At 38.5% G+C, this 17,254-nt stretch overlaps 1 protein-coding gene across 1 annotated transcript; it reads left to right on the top strand.

The window, feature by feature from the left end:
* The first annotated feature begins 9,935 nt into the window (after window positions 1-9,935).
* LOC107608799 (zinc finger BED domain-containing protein RICESLEEPER 2-like) lies at window positions 9,936-12,110 on the top strand. Its single transcript, XM_016310534.1, has one exon. It carries the CDS (start codon window positions 9,936-9,938, stop codon window positions 12,108-12,110), a length of 2,175 nt encoding a protein of 724 aa, XP_016166020.1.
* The last annotated feature ends 5,144 nt before the right edge of the window (window positions 12,111-17,254 follow it).

Genomic DNA, 17,254 nt, shown 5'->3' with positions numbered 1-17,254 from the left:
CGGGTGGCATCAAGTAGTAATAACTCACAAGAGTGAGGTCGATCCTATAGGGATTGATGGATCAAGCAACTTTAGTGAGTGATTAGTTTAGTCAAGCTAACAGTGGTGAATTGGGTGAAATTTAACAAACAGAGAGTAAATTGCAAGAATTGTAAATTGCAGAAAGTAAATTGACAGAATCTTAAAGAGCAAGAAATGTAAATTGCAGCAAATGTAAAGGGAATTGGGTGCAGGGATATTTAAATTCCATAGAAATGTAATTCAAGTTCACAGCAAACTCAAATGTAAAATTTCAGAGGAACAGAATTGCAGGAAGGTAAATCGAGCTCAATGTAAACTGAATTGTAAAATTGCAGAAAGGAAAATTTGCAGAAGAGAATTATCAGAAACTGAAATTGCATAAGCTAAATTGAATTCAATACTGAAATGTAAAAGTGCAAAAAAATAAAAGTGTTTCAAGAGAACCTTCTATTCTACTCCTACTCCTACTGCTGCCTACTACTAATGCAGCCTACTGTCCGTGAGAGCTCTCTAATGAAATGAAACTGATGCCTTTATATAGGATTTATAATATGAAAAATGAAATTGCAGACAAATTACAAATAAATGAAATTCCTATTCTAACTGTGTCTTGTGCCTTTGAGTGATGTCAATGGGCTCTGCTTGCTTTGAATTTTCAATTGGGCTTGGAATCAGATTAATTGAGCCAGAGTTGCACTTCCAGGAGAATGGAGCGTTTTCAAATTGAGCGCAGCATTCATTCACCCACGCATACGCGACCCTCACGCTTAAGCGTGCTTTGGCAGTCTGGCATATCGAAGCGTGCACGTCATGTATAATAGTATGGGGTGAACATCAAGTTTCGGCCTCAGAAGTTGGCGCTAAACTTTGGCCTCCAAACAGCCAGCGTTCAAACAAGTGAGCGCCACGTTCACTTTAGTGAGCGTTTTTGGCCTTCCAAACAGTGCGACCATGCCTTCTTTGAAGGGCCATAACTTGAGTTACAGATGTCCAATTGATGCGCTTCTAGTTGCGTTGGAATGCTTACATTCAGAGCTTTCCACCGATATATAGCAATTCATATTTGACATGAAATTGAAGCACAAGTGAAAAGCATCTTTAAGGCCCAAAAATCAACCAAACATGCGCTGGCCAAGGATCGAAGGGGGAGCGCTCAATCAAAAGCAAAGTGCTGCACAAGGGGAGCTTATGGAGTGAGCGTGATAAACCCATATTTCATGAGTTCATTTGTGCTTAATTAGAGTGATTTATTCAACTCTTCACCTACTTATTCACATTAATTGCATGGTTTTACTTTCCCTTCCTTATTATGTCATGATGTGAAAAACATGTTTCCTAAGCTTTAAAAATTAATTATTTTAATTACCTTTATTTCCATTCGATGCCGTGATTAGTGTGTTGAGTAGTTTCAGATTTTCTAAGGCAGAATGACTTAAAGGATGAAAATGGGAACATACTAAAATGGAAGGAGAAAGCAAAACGGAGCTTTAAAGAAACTGGTATCCACGCGATCGCATGGATGACGCGATCGCGTGCCATGCACGAATCAGCAGCGATGCGGCCGCATGACTGACGCGACTGCATGGCAAGGAAAATCTCCGAAGGATGCGACCACGTGACAGAGGCCACGCACCAGAAATTACAGAATACACCCCAGCGAATTCTGAAGCCCTTTTTGGCCCAGATCCAAGTACAGACAGCATAGACCAGAGGTTATAAAGTGTGGGAATGCTTCCTTTCAAGGAGAGCTCGCATATTTTTACCTTTCAATGATTTAGATTTAGTTGAGAGGGAGATCTTCTCTCTCTCTCTCTTTTAGGATTTAGGATTTCTTCTTGTTTTAAGAGTAACTCTGGATCCCAGGTTTAATGTTATTTTATTTTAGTTTTACTTTTATTTATTTATTCCAACATTTGAATTGATCATTATAATTTATGAATTATTCCATGTTACAGACTGTTATTTGAATTAATGATAATTGAGGTATTTTCAGTTTATGATTGTTCTCTTTGATTTAAGTTACCATTGCTTCCCATCTAAGGACCTCTTTATCATTGCAGCAATTTTACTTTTCCCCTTTTGGTTCAGGTTAAGAATTTAGTAACTCAACAGTTATTAAACTCAACATAATTGATAATCGTTATCTTGCTAATTGAGCTGAACTTAAATAATCCCAACCTTTTCTGAGGAAATAATTAGGATTCGAAAGTCAATTTAATTAGTCCCTTGACTTTCCTTTGCCCTGGTGAAGGTTGACCAAGTGGAGTTTAGATTCAACTTTCATTATTGTTGAGAGAGATAACTAAGTTGGACCTCTAATTTCCTTACCTTGCTAAAAGTTGCTTTACAGTTATTATTTATTCTTAATTGCCATTTAATTCACTCGTCATTTAAATTACTTGCTTCTCACCTTCTAAACCCCGATTACAACCTTCATAGCCAATAATAAGAACATACTTCCTCGCAGTTCCTTGAGAAGACGACCCGAGGTTTGAATACTCGGTTAAGAATTTTTAAAGGGGTTTGTTACTTGTGACACCCAACACGTTTTATGAAAGGACTTTTGAAGGTTTAGAAACTATACTTGCAACGAGGATTTATCCGCAATTTTCTAGACCACACAAAAGTTCTCTCATCAAAAATGGCGCCGTTGCCGGGGAACTGCTAACGTGTGCCTTATTATTGGTTATTGTAAATATTTTTTCTTTTGCTTGTTTATTTACTTTTGTTTTTCCTTTTTTTATCTTTATTTGCTACTATGAACTCTCACCCCTCTTGCTTTGAGTTTGGTTCTAATATTATTAAAGGAAATAGAAGTTACAGCAGGAATGTGCATCAAGGTCAGACCAATCAAGGATGGATGGAACCAAGAGGATCTAATCAACCCTTCTGGCAGCAACACCCTCCGAGATATCCTGGATAGAGACCATTCTACCGTGCATACCCAGCTGAAAGACATGGTGGACAACCTTGTAATTACCAACAAGCCCCACCACGTGCATATGAACCATCCTTTCAACATAACCTCGAACCACCACACTCACAAGCTTTTCTTCACCATTCGCCATCATATGATCCTTCCTTACCCCAATACCAATCCAATCGTTCCCAATCATCACCACTTTCCTTTGTATCATGTCCAAGTTTGGCAAACCGCAAAGCAAAGGATCGCCTAAAGGAAACAGTAATTAAATTTCAAACAACCATTCAACAACTGGAGCAAGCACTAATTCAATGGGCCACTAGGCGCTCAAATATACAAGGATCAACCACAGCCCCATGTGGACAGCCCGATGAAGAGCGTAGCATGAAAGAAATACTAGAGACTCCAGTGGACAAGACAGAGAATGAATTCGTACTAGAACAAGTGGAAGAAGCTGTCATTGTTCAAGAAGAAGAGTTGGTTGAAGATCTAGGCGATGCTGAACTTCCTTGGGAATCCAGAATTGAGGAAAACTCCGTCCAAGATGCCACAGTTGATGCTAAGGAGGATACCGTACAATCTCCAAGGCAAGTCGTTTACGAAGAATCAGACGGAATAATCCAAGAAGCAAATTTCCTTGATGATGATAGTCACAAGTCTAGTTCTCCTAGTGATGAACTTGCGTCCGCAAGTGAATTCTCTGAGATCGAAGAATCTTCCCCAAGTGAATATGAAGATGATACGGAGGTAGATTTCTCTCAACCTCCAATCTATGACTCGAGTGATGAGGAAGACATAGAAGGCTTTGACCAGGATACAGATACAATTGAAGATCTTTGCAAGGAAGTGGAAGAATTCACAGAAGAGCACAAGGAAACGGAACTTGCAGAACCACCAAAAACACCTATCCCAAGGCCATTACCACCCAATACAAGCTTCAAGTGGGTACAATCCTTAACTTATAATTTTACTTATTCACTTGAATATGGTTTGCTTGAAACAGATGGCCAACTTAGAGCTCTCTGCGGCTTTAAGAATAAGAGGGAAATAACTCGTATTCAAAGCTGGTGCACTAGGTTCAATAAGGTTCCACGCTTCACCTTGAAGTACACGGATTGGTATCATGCTCAATTGCATGGACCACAGAGAACGTTTGGTCACCACGGTGAGATTCTACTTTTTAAGCCGCCCGGATGGAGACATGTAGACCAAGACGGAGGCGGATTTAAACGCAAGGCTTGGAATCCTGAGGTTTATTCTGACATTTGTTACCCCAGGAGCCTAAAAATTTGTTTGAAGCTGCTCAAAAGCTTTACATGCCTAGTTTGGGACCCCGGAGGCTATTGGCATTCCAAGCACTGGTGGAGATTTTTGGACGAATTTAAACACAAGCCACCATAACAGGATACTCTTCCAATGTCCAACTTAAGGACTTTAACTAAAAGTGCTAGGTGGGAGACATCCCACCATGGTATGGTCGCCTCTTTTTCAACTTATTTCTTGTTAATTGCTTTCATTTTTCCTTTTTCATTTTAATTTATTAAACCTGGAATCATGCATAGAATTCATGTCCATCACTGCATCCTGCATTTTTCAGTAAAAAAAAAAAGGGTTGCACGACGCGACCGCATGCCCCATGCGATCGCGTCATATCGCGAAAAACACCACCCATGCGACCGTGTGACCCACGCGGCTGCGTGATATATATCGGTGTAAGGATCCAACGAACAGAAAGTTGGGCTGGAATCTTGCGGCCCTTGTGCATTTCGCACAAAATAGCCCACGCGATCGCATGCCCCGTGCGATCGCGTCACTTACCCAATACCAATCCCACGGGACCGCGTGAGCGACGCGATCGCGTTGCATTGATTGCACATCACCCCAAAAGGAGACAGAGAGTTGCGCTAAAACGGCGCTGGAGTCGTGCGTTTAGCACAACTTCCAGCAACGCGATCGCGCGACCCATGCGATCGCGTCACCCTTCTTTCCCCCCTCTCATGCGATCGCGCATCCCACGCAATCGCGTCACTCCCATTCTCGTCCCAACCACGCGACCGCGTGCCCCACGCGGCCGCGTGGATTCGAAAATATAACCCCCCCCAGCCCGCGAACCCTATCAGTCGCGAGCCCCCTCCCACCCCCAACCCTCTTCTCCCTCTCTGCTCCCTCTCCCTCCAACCACCACCCAGCACCACCCAGCCGCCACCGCCGGCCACCCAGACGCCGCCGCCACCCCGTACGCCGCCGCCCCAACCCCCTCCCCTCCCTTCTTCTCCCTTCCTCCTCTCCCCTCTCCGCCACTGCCTCCGCGACCACCGCCCCCCACCACCGCCACCCAGCCGCGCCTCCCCACCACCGCCACCCAACCACACCCCCCTTCTTCTATCACCAACCCAAAACCCTCGCCGCCACTGCCCCCTCAGCCACCACCACGTCTCCGTGCACCACCACCACGCCGGACGCCGCCGTAGCCACCTTCTTCCCTGTTCCACCCCTTCCGCTTACCAGGTTCCGCAACACGCAACCTTTTTATCCGTTCGTCACTTTTCTGTATTTTTTATTCCGTTTATGTTCATAATTTGGATAGCTAGACTTGCATGTTGTAGCAGATTTTTAGGTTGTTAGGTAGCTTAGGCTGTGGTTAGTGGATCTAGGTCTGTTTACTTGCACTGTTCTTACTTCTGTTTTATACTATGTGCAAATCTGTTGCTGCTATAATCATGATTCACATGCTGCTTTCTTGTATGTTGCTGCTGTTTACATTGAGTTTTTCTGTTTATTTTATATCTATGTACATGCAGCTTGCTTTCTTTTAATTCATATGAACTGATCTGATTGTTGTTTATTTTCCGGGACAGTCCAATTTTAGCCGGAATGCTGCCCAAATTTTTTGAAAATTGTTTTCATTCTTGTTTTGGTTTGGCAACTCTGTTTTACTCTACTTCCCCCAAACTATTTCATGAATGCTAAGGGCCACCTTCTTATCCTCTTTTGCTTTCCTGGTTCATAACATGCATTTGTGATTCACTGATTCCAATTTCTGATTTCTTTATTTCTATTCGAATCAGCATCACCCTGTTTTCTTTATTCAATTATGAGTACTTCTATTCTTACCTGTGAATCCTTGTTATATGGAATTTTTCTATGCCACTTACCTTCCTAACTCACTAATTTTAATTTACCAATTTCTTTTTCAAATCCTAACCATACTAACCCTTTTGATCTCTTTTCTGATTATTTTCACTTTCCTCTAACTTTCTAACCATGGCATATTGCTTATTTTTTTCCATTTAACATAAATTCAATCACATTTCATATACTCATTTTCCTTATTCTATTCCTCCCTTACCGCTTTGAGTTTCCTTTGTTTAAACTGCCTATTTGCTTTCCTATTTTTTTTATCCATTCCTGGTTTTCTGTTTTTCAGGATGTCTGCCTCACAGAGGAAAGGTAAAGGCAAGGCTACTGGCAAGCGTAAGAGAGGAGATTCCTCCCAGTCCATCATTTCTCTAATGCACGATTCCTCATGGCGGGAGAAGAATTTCACATAGCAGAAAAAGCTGACCAGCTGCTCCCTTCGACTGATCCTATAAAATTTGCAAACCGGTACTGTGAGCTGAAGTACCCGACTTTTGCAAACTCCAGAAATCTATACCTGGAACGTACCTTGAAGATTCCTGAAGCCCTCCAGCAATACACTACTGAGCAAATCAAGCAAAGGGGCTGGTTCTTTCTGGAGAGATCACTGACAGAGGTCAATGCATCTTGGGTCTGGGAATTCTATTGCAACTACTACCTTACTACCCTAGATGCAGTGAACCTTTTAATTCACGTCCGAGGCACCCTCCCCTTTCCTTACCTGGTTACACGGCTAGGCCGTCAGGCTGATGTGCCTTGGGAGGTTGCCGATGAGCGACCACCAGCAGTGGACTGCAGGAAGATCATCCCGCACAGCAGGAACTTCCTTGCCTTGGGCTACAGACCACCACCTATCACTGCTACTGATGAGACAGCCCCTCCATCTGCTGGACCCTCTTCATCCACAGCTGCCCCAGCTACCCCTGCTGCCACCACTGCACCTCCACCCGCCTCTGAGCCAATTTATCGCCTCGTGCACCGTCTTTTCCGCCAGCTTGATCAGATGGAGCGCCGTAACAGGCGCCGGTATGAGAGATTGGAGCACCGTAGCAGGCGACGCTATTCCCATCTGAAGCTGATGATCAGACAGGGTGCCGACATCCCCTCCGAGCCCGACACCCCTTCAGAGCCATCAGAGGAGGAGGAGGATGAGCACGAGGAGGAGACTCATTCCCAGGCAGAGACTCATCAGCAGGCAGCCATAGAGCAGACTGTCCCGCATCAGGAGGTTATGCCCCAGATTGAGGCTGCAGATTCGGAGATCCCGATCCAGTTAGTCCCCTCTCTACAGCAGCCAGACTCTTCGTCCACCACCGCCACAGAGACCCCAGCTACCATCCCTACCAGTGATGACACTCCTTCACACCCGGCTTGATTGAGCATCGGGAACGATGCTTCCCTTTAAGTGTGGGGAGGTCGCCATCTCTGGCGTTTATTTTGGTGAACTACTACATACTTTTTCTTTTATTTTGGATATTTTTCTTTTACTGTTATTTTCTGAGTACTTATACATTGCTACTTGTGTATTTTATTCTATTTTCTGCATTTTGCATTTTTTGTTCATATTTTAGTCATTTAGTTCATGTTAGTTATTTAGTTTAGTTTGCAATTCTGATTTATTAGTGGATTAATTAGTATAGTTTACCCTTTTTAGCATAAGATAGTATAGTTTAAATAGAAAAATATAAAGGGAGTAAACTAGAAACTTTAACAGAATCAAAACAACCCACACCTTGTATATATAGCATTACATGTTAGTTGACAACATTTCATCAAGGAGGAACATTAAAACTTTAAAAGCTACCCTAAAATAATTTTTTTCAAGAGAATAATGGGAATTTTTAACTAAACCTGCATACAATATATGAATGATATATGATGCTTGAGTTAGAGATCACACAGCCTGTGAGTCTTGAGCTTAAATTGTATGGTTGCATTCAAACCATAATTTCATTTCTGTGTGTTACATTTCTTTTTATTCTGATATTCTTTCCTTTGCTTTAATCTATATGTCCAATTATAGAATATAGAATAGATACATACCAAGAGAATGATTGAGGCCATCATTTGATTTTAACTCACTCACTCCAAATCAGCCTACCTTTTACATCACCCTTGTTAACCCCCTTGAGCCTTTTAAAACCCCTTTATTCTATTTAGCCAAATTACTAGCCTTAAGCAGAAAAACAAAGGAAAATCCCAAGTGAATCCTTAGTTAGCTTAAGATAGAAAATTATGAATAGAGTTAAATGTGGGAAACCTTTTGGGAACATGGGTAATAGAAACAAAAAGGTAGAGAAGTAAAAGGGAATAAAATAAAATTTGGGAAGCATACTCATGAGAAAATCTAAGTGATTCAATCATCATGTGCATAAAAAAAAATTTATTTTTCAGCATCTAAATAAAAGGGGATACAAAAAGAAATTCTCCGATGAAAACAATGCACATGGAATAAAAATAAAAAGTGAAACATGAGCATGCAACAATAAGTGGGAAATATGGGAAAATAGGTAAAGGAATTTTATTTTACTAAATATGTATGTTAGGTGAGATCTTAGTCTAATTAAGGATTCACTTATTAGCTCACTTAACCATATACATAAATCCTTACCTTTACCTAGGGCTGGAAGTGAGTCAAGTCAGCTCATGAGCCAGCTCGAGCTCGACTCGTTAACAGCTCGATAAGCTAAGCTCATGAGCTGGTGAGCCAAGCTTGAGCCTGAAATTGAGCTCATAAATTAAATGAGCCGAGCTTGAGCTTGGATAAGCTCAGCTCATTAGCTCGTGAGCTGGCTCGATTATATATATATATATATATATATATATATATATATATATATATATATATATATATATATTAATACACATATAAAATATCTTTTATATATTTAATTTATATTTTAATATTATATATACACATTAAAATAATAATATATAATTTTATATATATTTTTTGATTTATTCGTTTGTCAATACAAAAAAAATTGTGAGTTCCCAAAATGAATTTTTATCAAGTTCCTAGTTTCTATTTTTTAGGAACAGAAAATATAATTAATTATACGGTCTACTCATTTAGATTTTTAATAAATTAGAAACCAAAAGACAAAGAAACCTAAAGGGATAAAAATCATGAAATAAGTATTGTGAATTCCCAAAATGAATTTTTATCAAGTTCCTAGTTTCTATTTTTTAGGAACAGAAAATATAATTAATTATACGGTCTACTCATTTAGATTTTTAATAAATTAGAAACCAAAAGACAAAGAAACCTAAAAAGATAAAATCATGAAATAAGTATAGTGTACGTACTACATTTTTTTAAAACAATGGCCAAGCATATTGAACCGAGGAGTAATTGTAATGAGTGCATTACCATAAATATGAAGTTTTTTTATTTAATCTTTTTCTGAAGATTATTTAATTAATATTATAATTGTTTGGTCATTATCAGCTGGATATAAAACTATAAAGACGAAGTTGAAGCGAGTCGTTATAGCCACGAAGAAAATTAGAGGACGCTTTTTGAAAGGTATTTCTCATCAAAATAATCACTCGTTATTGAACAGAGAGGAATAGGAAGAGTTTTTTCCAAAAGAAAATCTCTTTGACTTGCAGTGAATTGTTGATTTACTTCATTCTCTCAAATAGTAAATTGGTTTGTCCATCAATCTACTTTGAAAAATTCGGTTACTTTGAAGTTTGATCTTTCTTTTTCTGGGAATCAATTATCAAGTAAGTTATATTTTTTATGTTCTTTCAATTTTTATTTTTCTGTTTTTGTTGATTTTTTTTAATCTTTAGAGTTCTTTTTTTATTGATTGTTCAACACATTTATTTTTTTACTGACAGTATCATGGAAATTTCTGAACTTGAAAATCAATTGTTAGTGTCTGCTTCCAATGAAAACGCAAATAATATACAAAATGAAGAACTACTTCTTCCTATTGATAGAATATCATCACCAGAAATACAAGTTGAACTTGAAGCAGAAGCATTAGACAACAATGAAGGAGAAAATCAAAGTGGAGAAGATGAAGAGGTAGAAGACAATGAAGATGAGGGTGTTATTCACAAAAATAAAAGGAAGAAAACCTCCTTTGTCTGGCAACATTTTAAAGAAGTGAAATTGTCTAATGGGGTTGTGAAGAATCAATGTGTTCATTGCAAAAGAAAATATGCTATAACTGACTCAAAAGCTACAAGTCAATTGAATAGGCATTTGAAGAATAATTGTCCTGGCTACAGAAAAATGGTGTTGGCAAAACAAAAAAAATTGAACTTCTCTCAAAGCGATTCAGCAGAGCATCCAAATGTCATTGGTCCTATGTTAGTAACTCCTGGTGGAAAGTATGATCATGCAAGACAAAGAGAAGCAACTGCACATTGGTTAATGATGCACGAGCATTCATTTAGCATTGTTGAAGAATTTGGTTTTTCATTGATGATGAAGTGCAATAATACAGCTTATGAGAAGATTGGTAGAAAAACGCTGAAAAGTGATTGTCTCAAAGTATATGAAGCTGAAAAGAAGAAGTTAAAGGCAAGTTTAAAAGATGTGAGTAAAATCAGTTTAACTACTGATTTGTGGAAATCACAGAACCAGAAAATTGAGTATATGGTTATCACAGGTCATTACATTGATACAGATTGGATATTGCAAAAACGAGTTCTTAGTTTTGTTCATGTTCCTCCACCTCGACGTGGTGTTGATATTGCAGATGCCATTTTCAAATGTCTTATTGAATGGGGTATCGAATCAAAGATTTATTCTATATCTGTAGATAATGCATCCTATACTGACTCATGCTTAAGGACATTGAAGGACATGATTTCAAGGCATAGAAAATTGCTTTGTGGAGGAAAGTTGTTTCATGTGCGATGTTGTGCACACATCTTAAACTTACTTGTTCAAGATGGATTGGGGGAAATAGCAGGAACAATTGAAAATATACGTGAGAGTGTGAAGTTTATCAATCAGTCTGAGGCAAGGTTGCGTACATTCTCCGAGATTGTTCAACAATTGCAACTTCCTGGAAGAAAATTGATTCTTGACTGTCCTACACGATGGAATTCAACTTATCAAATGATATCTACAGCATTGCACTTTAAGGAAGTCTTCCCTCGATTCCAAGATCGTGAGCCAAATTATAGATATCTTCCTGACCACGAAGAATGGGATAAAGTTGAAAAAATAGCTGAAGTTCTACAAGTGATCAATTGTGCAACCAATATCATATCTGGAAGTGAATATCCTACTGCCAACCTTTATCTTGCTGAGGTATTTCGCATTAAATTAATTTTGGATGAAGCTGTTAATAGTGGACCTTTTTTCATCAAGGAAATGGCTGCCAAAATGAAACTGAAGTTTGATAAATTTTGGAGTGAATGTAACCTTCTCATGGCTGTTGCTACTGTTTTAGATCCCAGATGCAAATTGACAGGTCTTAAAATGTGCTTTCAGCAGATATATGGGCAAGAAGCTACAAGAAATATGACATTGGTGCATCAAATCTTGACAGAAATGTATCAAGAGTATGTCATTCTATCCAACGAGCAAGAAGGATCAACTTCACTGAGTGCAAGTGGCGAAAGTAATATCAACTCTACAATGCAAAGTTCAAACTCCTCACAAACAGGGTGGTCAATAATGATAAATTTTGTAAAGGATGAAGAAGCAGTTCCAGCTTTAAAATCTGAGTTAGAGACTTACTTGGATGAACCAAAATATTTTCAAAGAGAACATGATGTAACTAGCTTCAGTGCTTTAGAATGGTGGAAGGTAAATCGTGGAAAATATAGGATATTATCTAGAATGGCAGCTGATGTTCTTGCTATTCCAATCTTAACTGTGGCTTCAGAGTCAACTTTTAGTGCTGGTGGAAGGGTAATTGATACATTTCGATCCTCACTAAGTCCGACTACAGTTGAAGCTTTAATTTGTGGAGGAGATTGGCTTCGAGTTTTTTATGGCCTAAGAAACAAGTCTAAGGTTGAAGATAGCTCTGTGGAGATTACATTACCAATTTAAGTTGTCAAATAAATATTCAAAACTTGATAGCTGATAGTTATAAGATGTAATGTTTTAAGTTTGTTAAATATATGGATGCATTGTTTTTTATTTTGTTATATTAAAATTATAATTTTTATATAGAACTATAGATTATGTTCTAGTTATTTGAGCCAGCTCGTGAGCTTGAGCCAGCTCGTGAGCTTTCCGTGAGCTGAGCTTGAGCTTAAGAAATAGGCTCGATTGTTAATGAGCCGAGCCGTGAGCCAAGCTCAATTTTCGTGAGCCGAGCTTGAGCTTTGTCTGGCTCGGCTCAGCTCGGCTCACTTCCATTACAACCTTAATTAAGACCTCATGACTTTTTAGTATGACTATATTCTATAATTGTTGATTGGTTAGATGAAAAACAAAGTTATAGAAAGTAAGAAAAAAAAAAAGAAAAATAGAGTGAATAAACCCAATAAACACTGAGTGACTAGAGAGTAATCATAAAATCCAGTGAGGGTTCAACAACTCATCAACATATATCTGTGCTTAAAATTTACTAATTGTTTTGCAAGTTTATACAATGTTTTCTTTCCCATCTCATTTGCTAAAATGCTTTATTATTTAAGGGTTAGCTATATGTATATACATAACTCCTTGAGAATGTGAATTAACTTAGCTACATGTAAGCTTTATATATGAGTAGATGAATTAGAATTGCATGACCCATTAGGTAGATGCATTTAGCATAGGTTGCATTTCATAACATTCCATCACTTTAACCTTAATTATTTACCATGGATTTAGCATGAGGACATGCTAGTGTTTAAGTGTGGGGAGGTTGATAAACCCATATTTCATGAGTTCTTTTGTGCTTAATTAGAGTGATTTATTCAACTCTTCACCTACTTATTCACATTAATTGCATGGTTTTACTTTCCCTTCCTTATTATGTCATGTTGTGAAAAACATGTTTCCTAAGCTTTAAAAATTAATTATTTTAATTACCTTTATTTCCATTCGATGCCGTGATTAGTGTGTTGAGTAGTTTCAGATTTTCTAAGGCAGAATGACTTAAAGGATGAAAAAGGGAACATACTAAAATGGAAGGAGAAAGCAAAACGGAGCTTTAAAGAAACTGGTATCCACGCGATCGCATGGATGACGCGATCGTGTGCCATGCACGAATCAGCAGCGATGCGGCCGCATGACTGACGCGACCGCGCACCTTAAGCAGAATGCATATGACGCGGTCGCATGATTGACGCGACCGCGTGGCAAGGAAAAGCTCCGAAGGACGCGACCGCGTGACCCATGCGGACGCGTGACAGAGGCCACGCACCAGAAATTACAGAATACGCCCCCCAGCGAATTCTGAAGCCCTTTTTGGCCCAGATCCAAGTACAGACAGCATAGACCAGAGGTTATAAAGTGTGGGAATGGTTCCATTCAAGGAGAGCTCGCATATTTTTACCATTCAATGATTTAGATTTAGTTGAGAGGGAGATCTTCTCTCTCTCTCTTTTAGGATTTAGGATTTCTTCTTGTTTTAAGAGTAACTCTGGATCCCAAGTTTAATGTTCTTTTATTTTAGTTTTACTTTTATTTATTTAATCCAACATTTGAATTGATCATTATAATTTATGAATTATTCCATGTTACAGACTGTTATTTGAATTAACGATAATTGAGGTATTTTCAGTTTATGATTGTTCTCTTTGATTTAAGTTACCATTACTTCCCATCTAAGGACCTCTTTATCATTCCAGCAATTTTACTTTTCCCCTTTTGGTTCTGGTTAAGAATTTAGTAACTCAACAGTTATTAAACTCAACATAATTGATAATCGTTATCTTGCTAATTGAGCTGAACTTAAATAATCCCAACCTTTTCTGAGGAAATAATTAGGATTCGAAAGTCAATTTAATTAGTCCCTTGACTTTCCTTTGCCCTGGTGAAGGTTGACCAAGTGGAGTTTAGATTCAACTTTCATTATTTTTGAGAGAGATAACTAAGTTGGACCTCTAATTTCCCTACCTTGCTAAAAGTTGCTTTACAGTTATTATTTATTCTTAATTTCCATTTAATTCACTCGTCATTTAAATTACTTGCTTCTCACCTTCTAAACCCCGATTACAACCTTTATAGCCAATAATAAGAACATACTTCCTCGCAGTTCCTTGAGAAGACGACCCGAGGTTTGAATACTCGGTTAACAATTTTTAAAGGGGTTTGTTACTTGTGACACCCAACACGTTTGTATGAAAGGACTTTTGAAGGTTTAGAAACTATACTTGCAACGAGAATTTATCCGCAATTTTCTAGACCACGCAAAAGTTCTCTCATCAGAGCGCTACGTTCACTCTTTTTCACTTTTTCGGGCTTCCAAGCCAAGGAAGCATGGCAAGGACATACCAAGGAGCACTAGGAGCACTCAAATGTTGCAACGGAGCACCCAAGAGGAGTGCTGGCCAAAGGGAAGCTAGGCGATGTTCAACAAGTTAACGTAGCGTTCACTAATGCAATGCTAAAGGAGGCAAGATGCACACCAACAATGCACGTGAGGAAGCATGCTTGGAGCAAGTGAACGTAGCGTTCACTTTCCTAACGGAGCGCTCCACTGGAGCCTCACTAAAAACACCCTGACCCACCTGATCCAAATTCATCCAAGGCCAAATCCAAATCAATCCACTCTTCTTCAAGCCCAAAGCAAGCAAAACTCATGGACATCACTCAAAGGCACAAGACACAGAGAAGCTAGGATAGGAATTTCATTTTGTAATTTGTTTTTAATTTCAATTTCATTTTCTTTTTTGAAAAAGCCTATAAAAAGGCATCTGTTCCATTTTAAAAAGGAGGCTGGCTCTAATAGAGAGCATTAGGAGTAGGAGTAGAATAGAAAGCTCTTGTAAACACTTTTATTTTTCTGCACTGAATTCAATTTCGCTTATGCACTTTCAATCTCTACAATTCTCTTCTGCAATTTCTTTTTCTGCACTTTTACAATTTTCTTGAGATGAGTTTACTTTCTGTGAAATTTAAATTCTCTGCCTCCTTGCTAATTTCCTTTCTGAAATTTTACATGAGTTTGCTGTGAGCTTGATTTACATTTCTAAGCAATTTAAATTTCCCTACACCTCAATTCCCTTTTCTGTTGATGTAATTTAGTTTTCTTGTTATTTAAGATTCTGTCACTTGTTCTAAGCTTTGATTTACTGCCTCTTTAATTTCCAGCACCAAATTCCCTTTACATTTACTACACTTTACCTTTCTTGTCATTTAAGCTTCTGAAATTTACATTCCTTGCTCTTTACGTTTCTGCTTATTTACTTTCTGCAACATTAAATTTCTTGTCATTTACATTCTGTTATCAAATTTTCATTCAATTTACCAATGTTAGCTTAACTAAACTAATCACTCACTAAAGTTACTTGATCCATCAATCCCTGTGGGATCGACCTCACTCTTATGAGTAATTACTACTTGATGCGACCCGGTACACTTGCCGGTGAGTTAGGTGTGGAATCTAATTTTCACCCATCACTCTTGCAGCGTTCTCTATGTGAGCGTAGCGTTCTTCAATTAAGTGCTCCCCACACGTACGCGTGGGTCTTCAAACATGCCACTTTCACGCTGCCGCTCAGCCCACTTCTCACTCAAATGCTTATTGCCTGAAAATGCATGAAAACCAAGTAAAAACTAATGAAAAAGCTTGTGAAACTAGCCTAAGATGACTTGTCATTATAATACCAAACTTAAATCTTGCTTGTCCCCAAGCAAGCAATAAGACAGAGCAAGAATGAATGAAGACAGAGAAGAGTATGAGTCTTTATTTGCAAAACATTCAATACTGGTTAATGGGGTTTTCATGCATGGTATCTTAGAGATTTTTGTTCTGTGGCTGAGACACCAACACTTCTTTGGATCCTTACTTCAATTACACAAAAAAATGAGACTTGTTATTGCTTGGTCCTTGATTTTTCTTACTTTCTTTCTTTTGACTGAGATTTATTGCTTAGCTGAGGCTTAATGCTATGTGATAAGGCAACTTTTTAGAGTAAGCTTTCAGCTAGCATTCCTGCTCCAGTTGGTTCAAGATGCTAGGTGTTGAAACACCCCTATGGGCTTACTTGCTCAAGCCTCTCCTTAGCACACACATATCACAGGCATTTAGCTCATTTTGTTCTTTTGGAAATTGATGCCCAGCACCTCTTTGGGTCACTAAATGCCTTGTCTCAAAGTAGCTCTTGATGGTGGACTTTCGGTTGGCAATCTCGGGTTAGTTAACCCAAGTTTCCGGGTGATGAAGCACCCCTTAGAGCGTAGTTATCCAAGCTTATCTTTGTACAAGAACATCACAAGCATATATCCAAATCTCAAGCCATTGGTGCCCAGCCTTGTTTATTCCTTTTCGTTTCTTTCTCTTGTATTTTATTTCTTTTATTTTAGACCTCTTTCATTTGTCAAGTCCCATGAACTGTAACTCAAGTTCATATCTCAAAGTCATGCCAACTTCTAGCCTTATTCATAAATCAACTAGTGAACCAGCACATACCACCACATAACCTTATTCTGTCTCATATTAAACCAGACTTTTACTCTTTCTCTGTTTTACAGTAATTTTTCTCTTATTCAAGCATGAGGAACAAAGCATATAATTCAAGCAAGATGAGATGATAAAAGCATCTAGACTAGCAAGCCACTACAGCATGAAATCAAACAAACTAACAGACAGTAAAAAAATCTAAGAAGACACTAATCAACAGGGGATATTTGCACTTTCAATTAGCATGTTTAAGCTAAAGTCAGTCAGAGAACAATACAACCTCTTGGAGTCCATTTGTCTCCTGTGTCATCATCATTGTTGGGTTTCATGTCCTCCCTTTGTCCATCCACATGATGATGTGTCTTTTCCTCCAAAAGATTGAATGACTTCCTACAAGAGATATTGAAAGTTGCTTGTTCCCCAAGCACTTGAGAAATGGTTAGCATGCATGTATGCTTGTGATTCTCTGAACTTAAGTTGGTATGGGAACACCAAACTAAGTTCCTTGCCTACTTCTATATGCAGCAGAATAAATACATGCATGAAACATCAAGTACTTTTATTAGGAAAATAAACTATGAACTAGAAAACAAACTAAAAACTAGAAACATAACAATTATTAAGTAATTTCGCT

This window comes from Arachis ipaensis, chromosome B1 (genome assembly GCF_059453495.1).
Source record: "Arachis ipaensis isolate K30076 ecotype BB chromosome B1, ASM5945349v1, whole genome shotgun sequence".
Taxonomy (NCBI): Eukaryota; Viridiplantae; Streptophyta; class Magnoliopsida; order Fabales; family Fabaceae; genus Arachis; species Arachis ipaensis.
The sequence above is the reverse complement of the archived record's forward strand: the minus strand, read 5'-3'. Positions and strand labels throughout refer to the sequence as shown.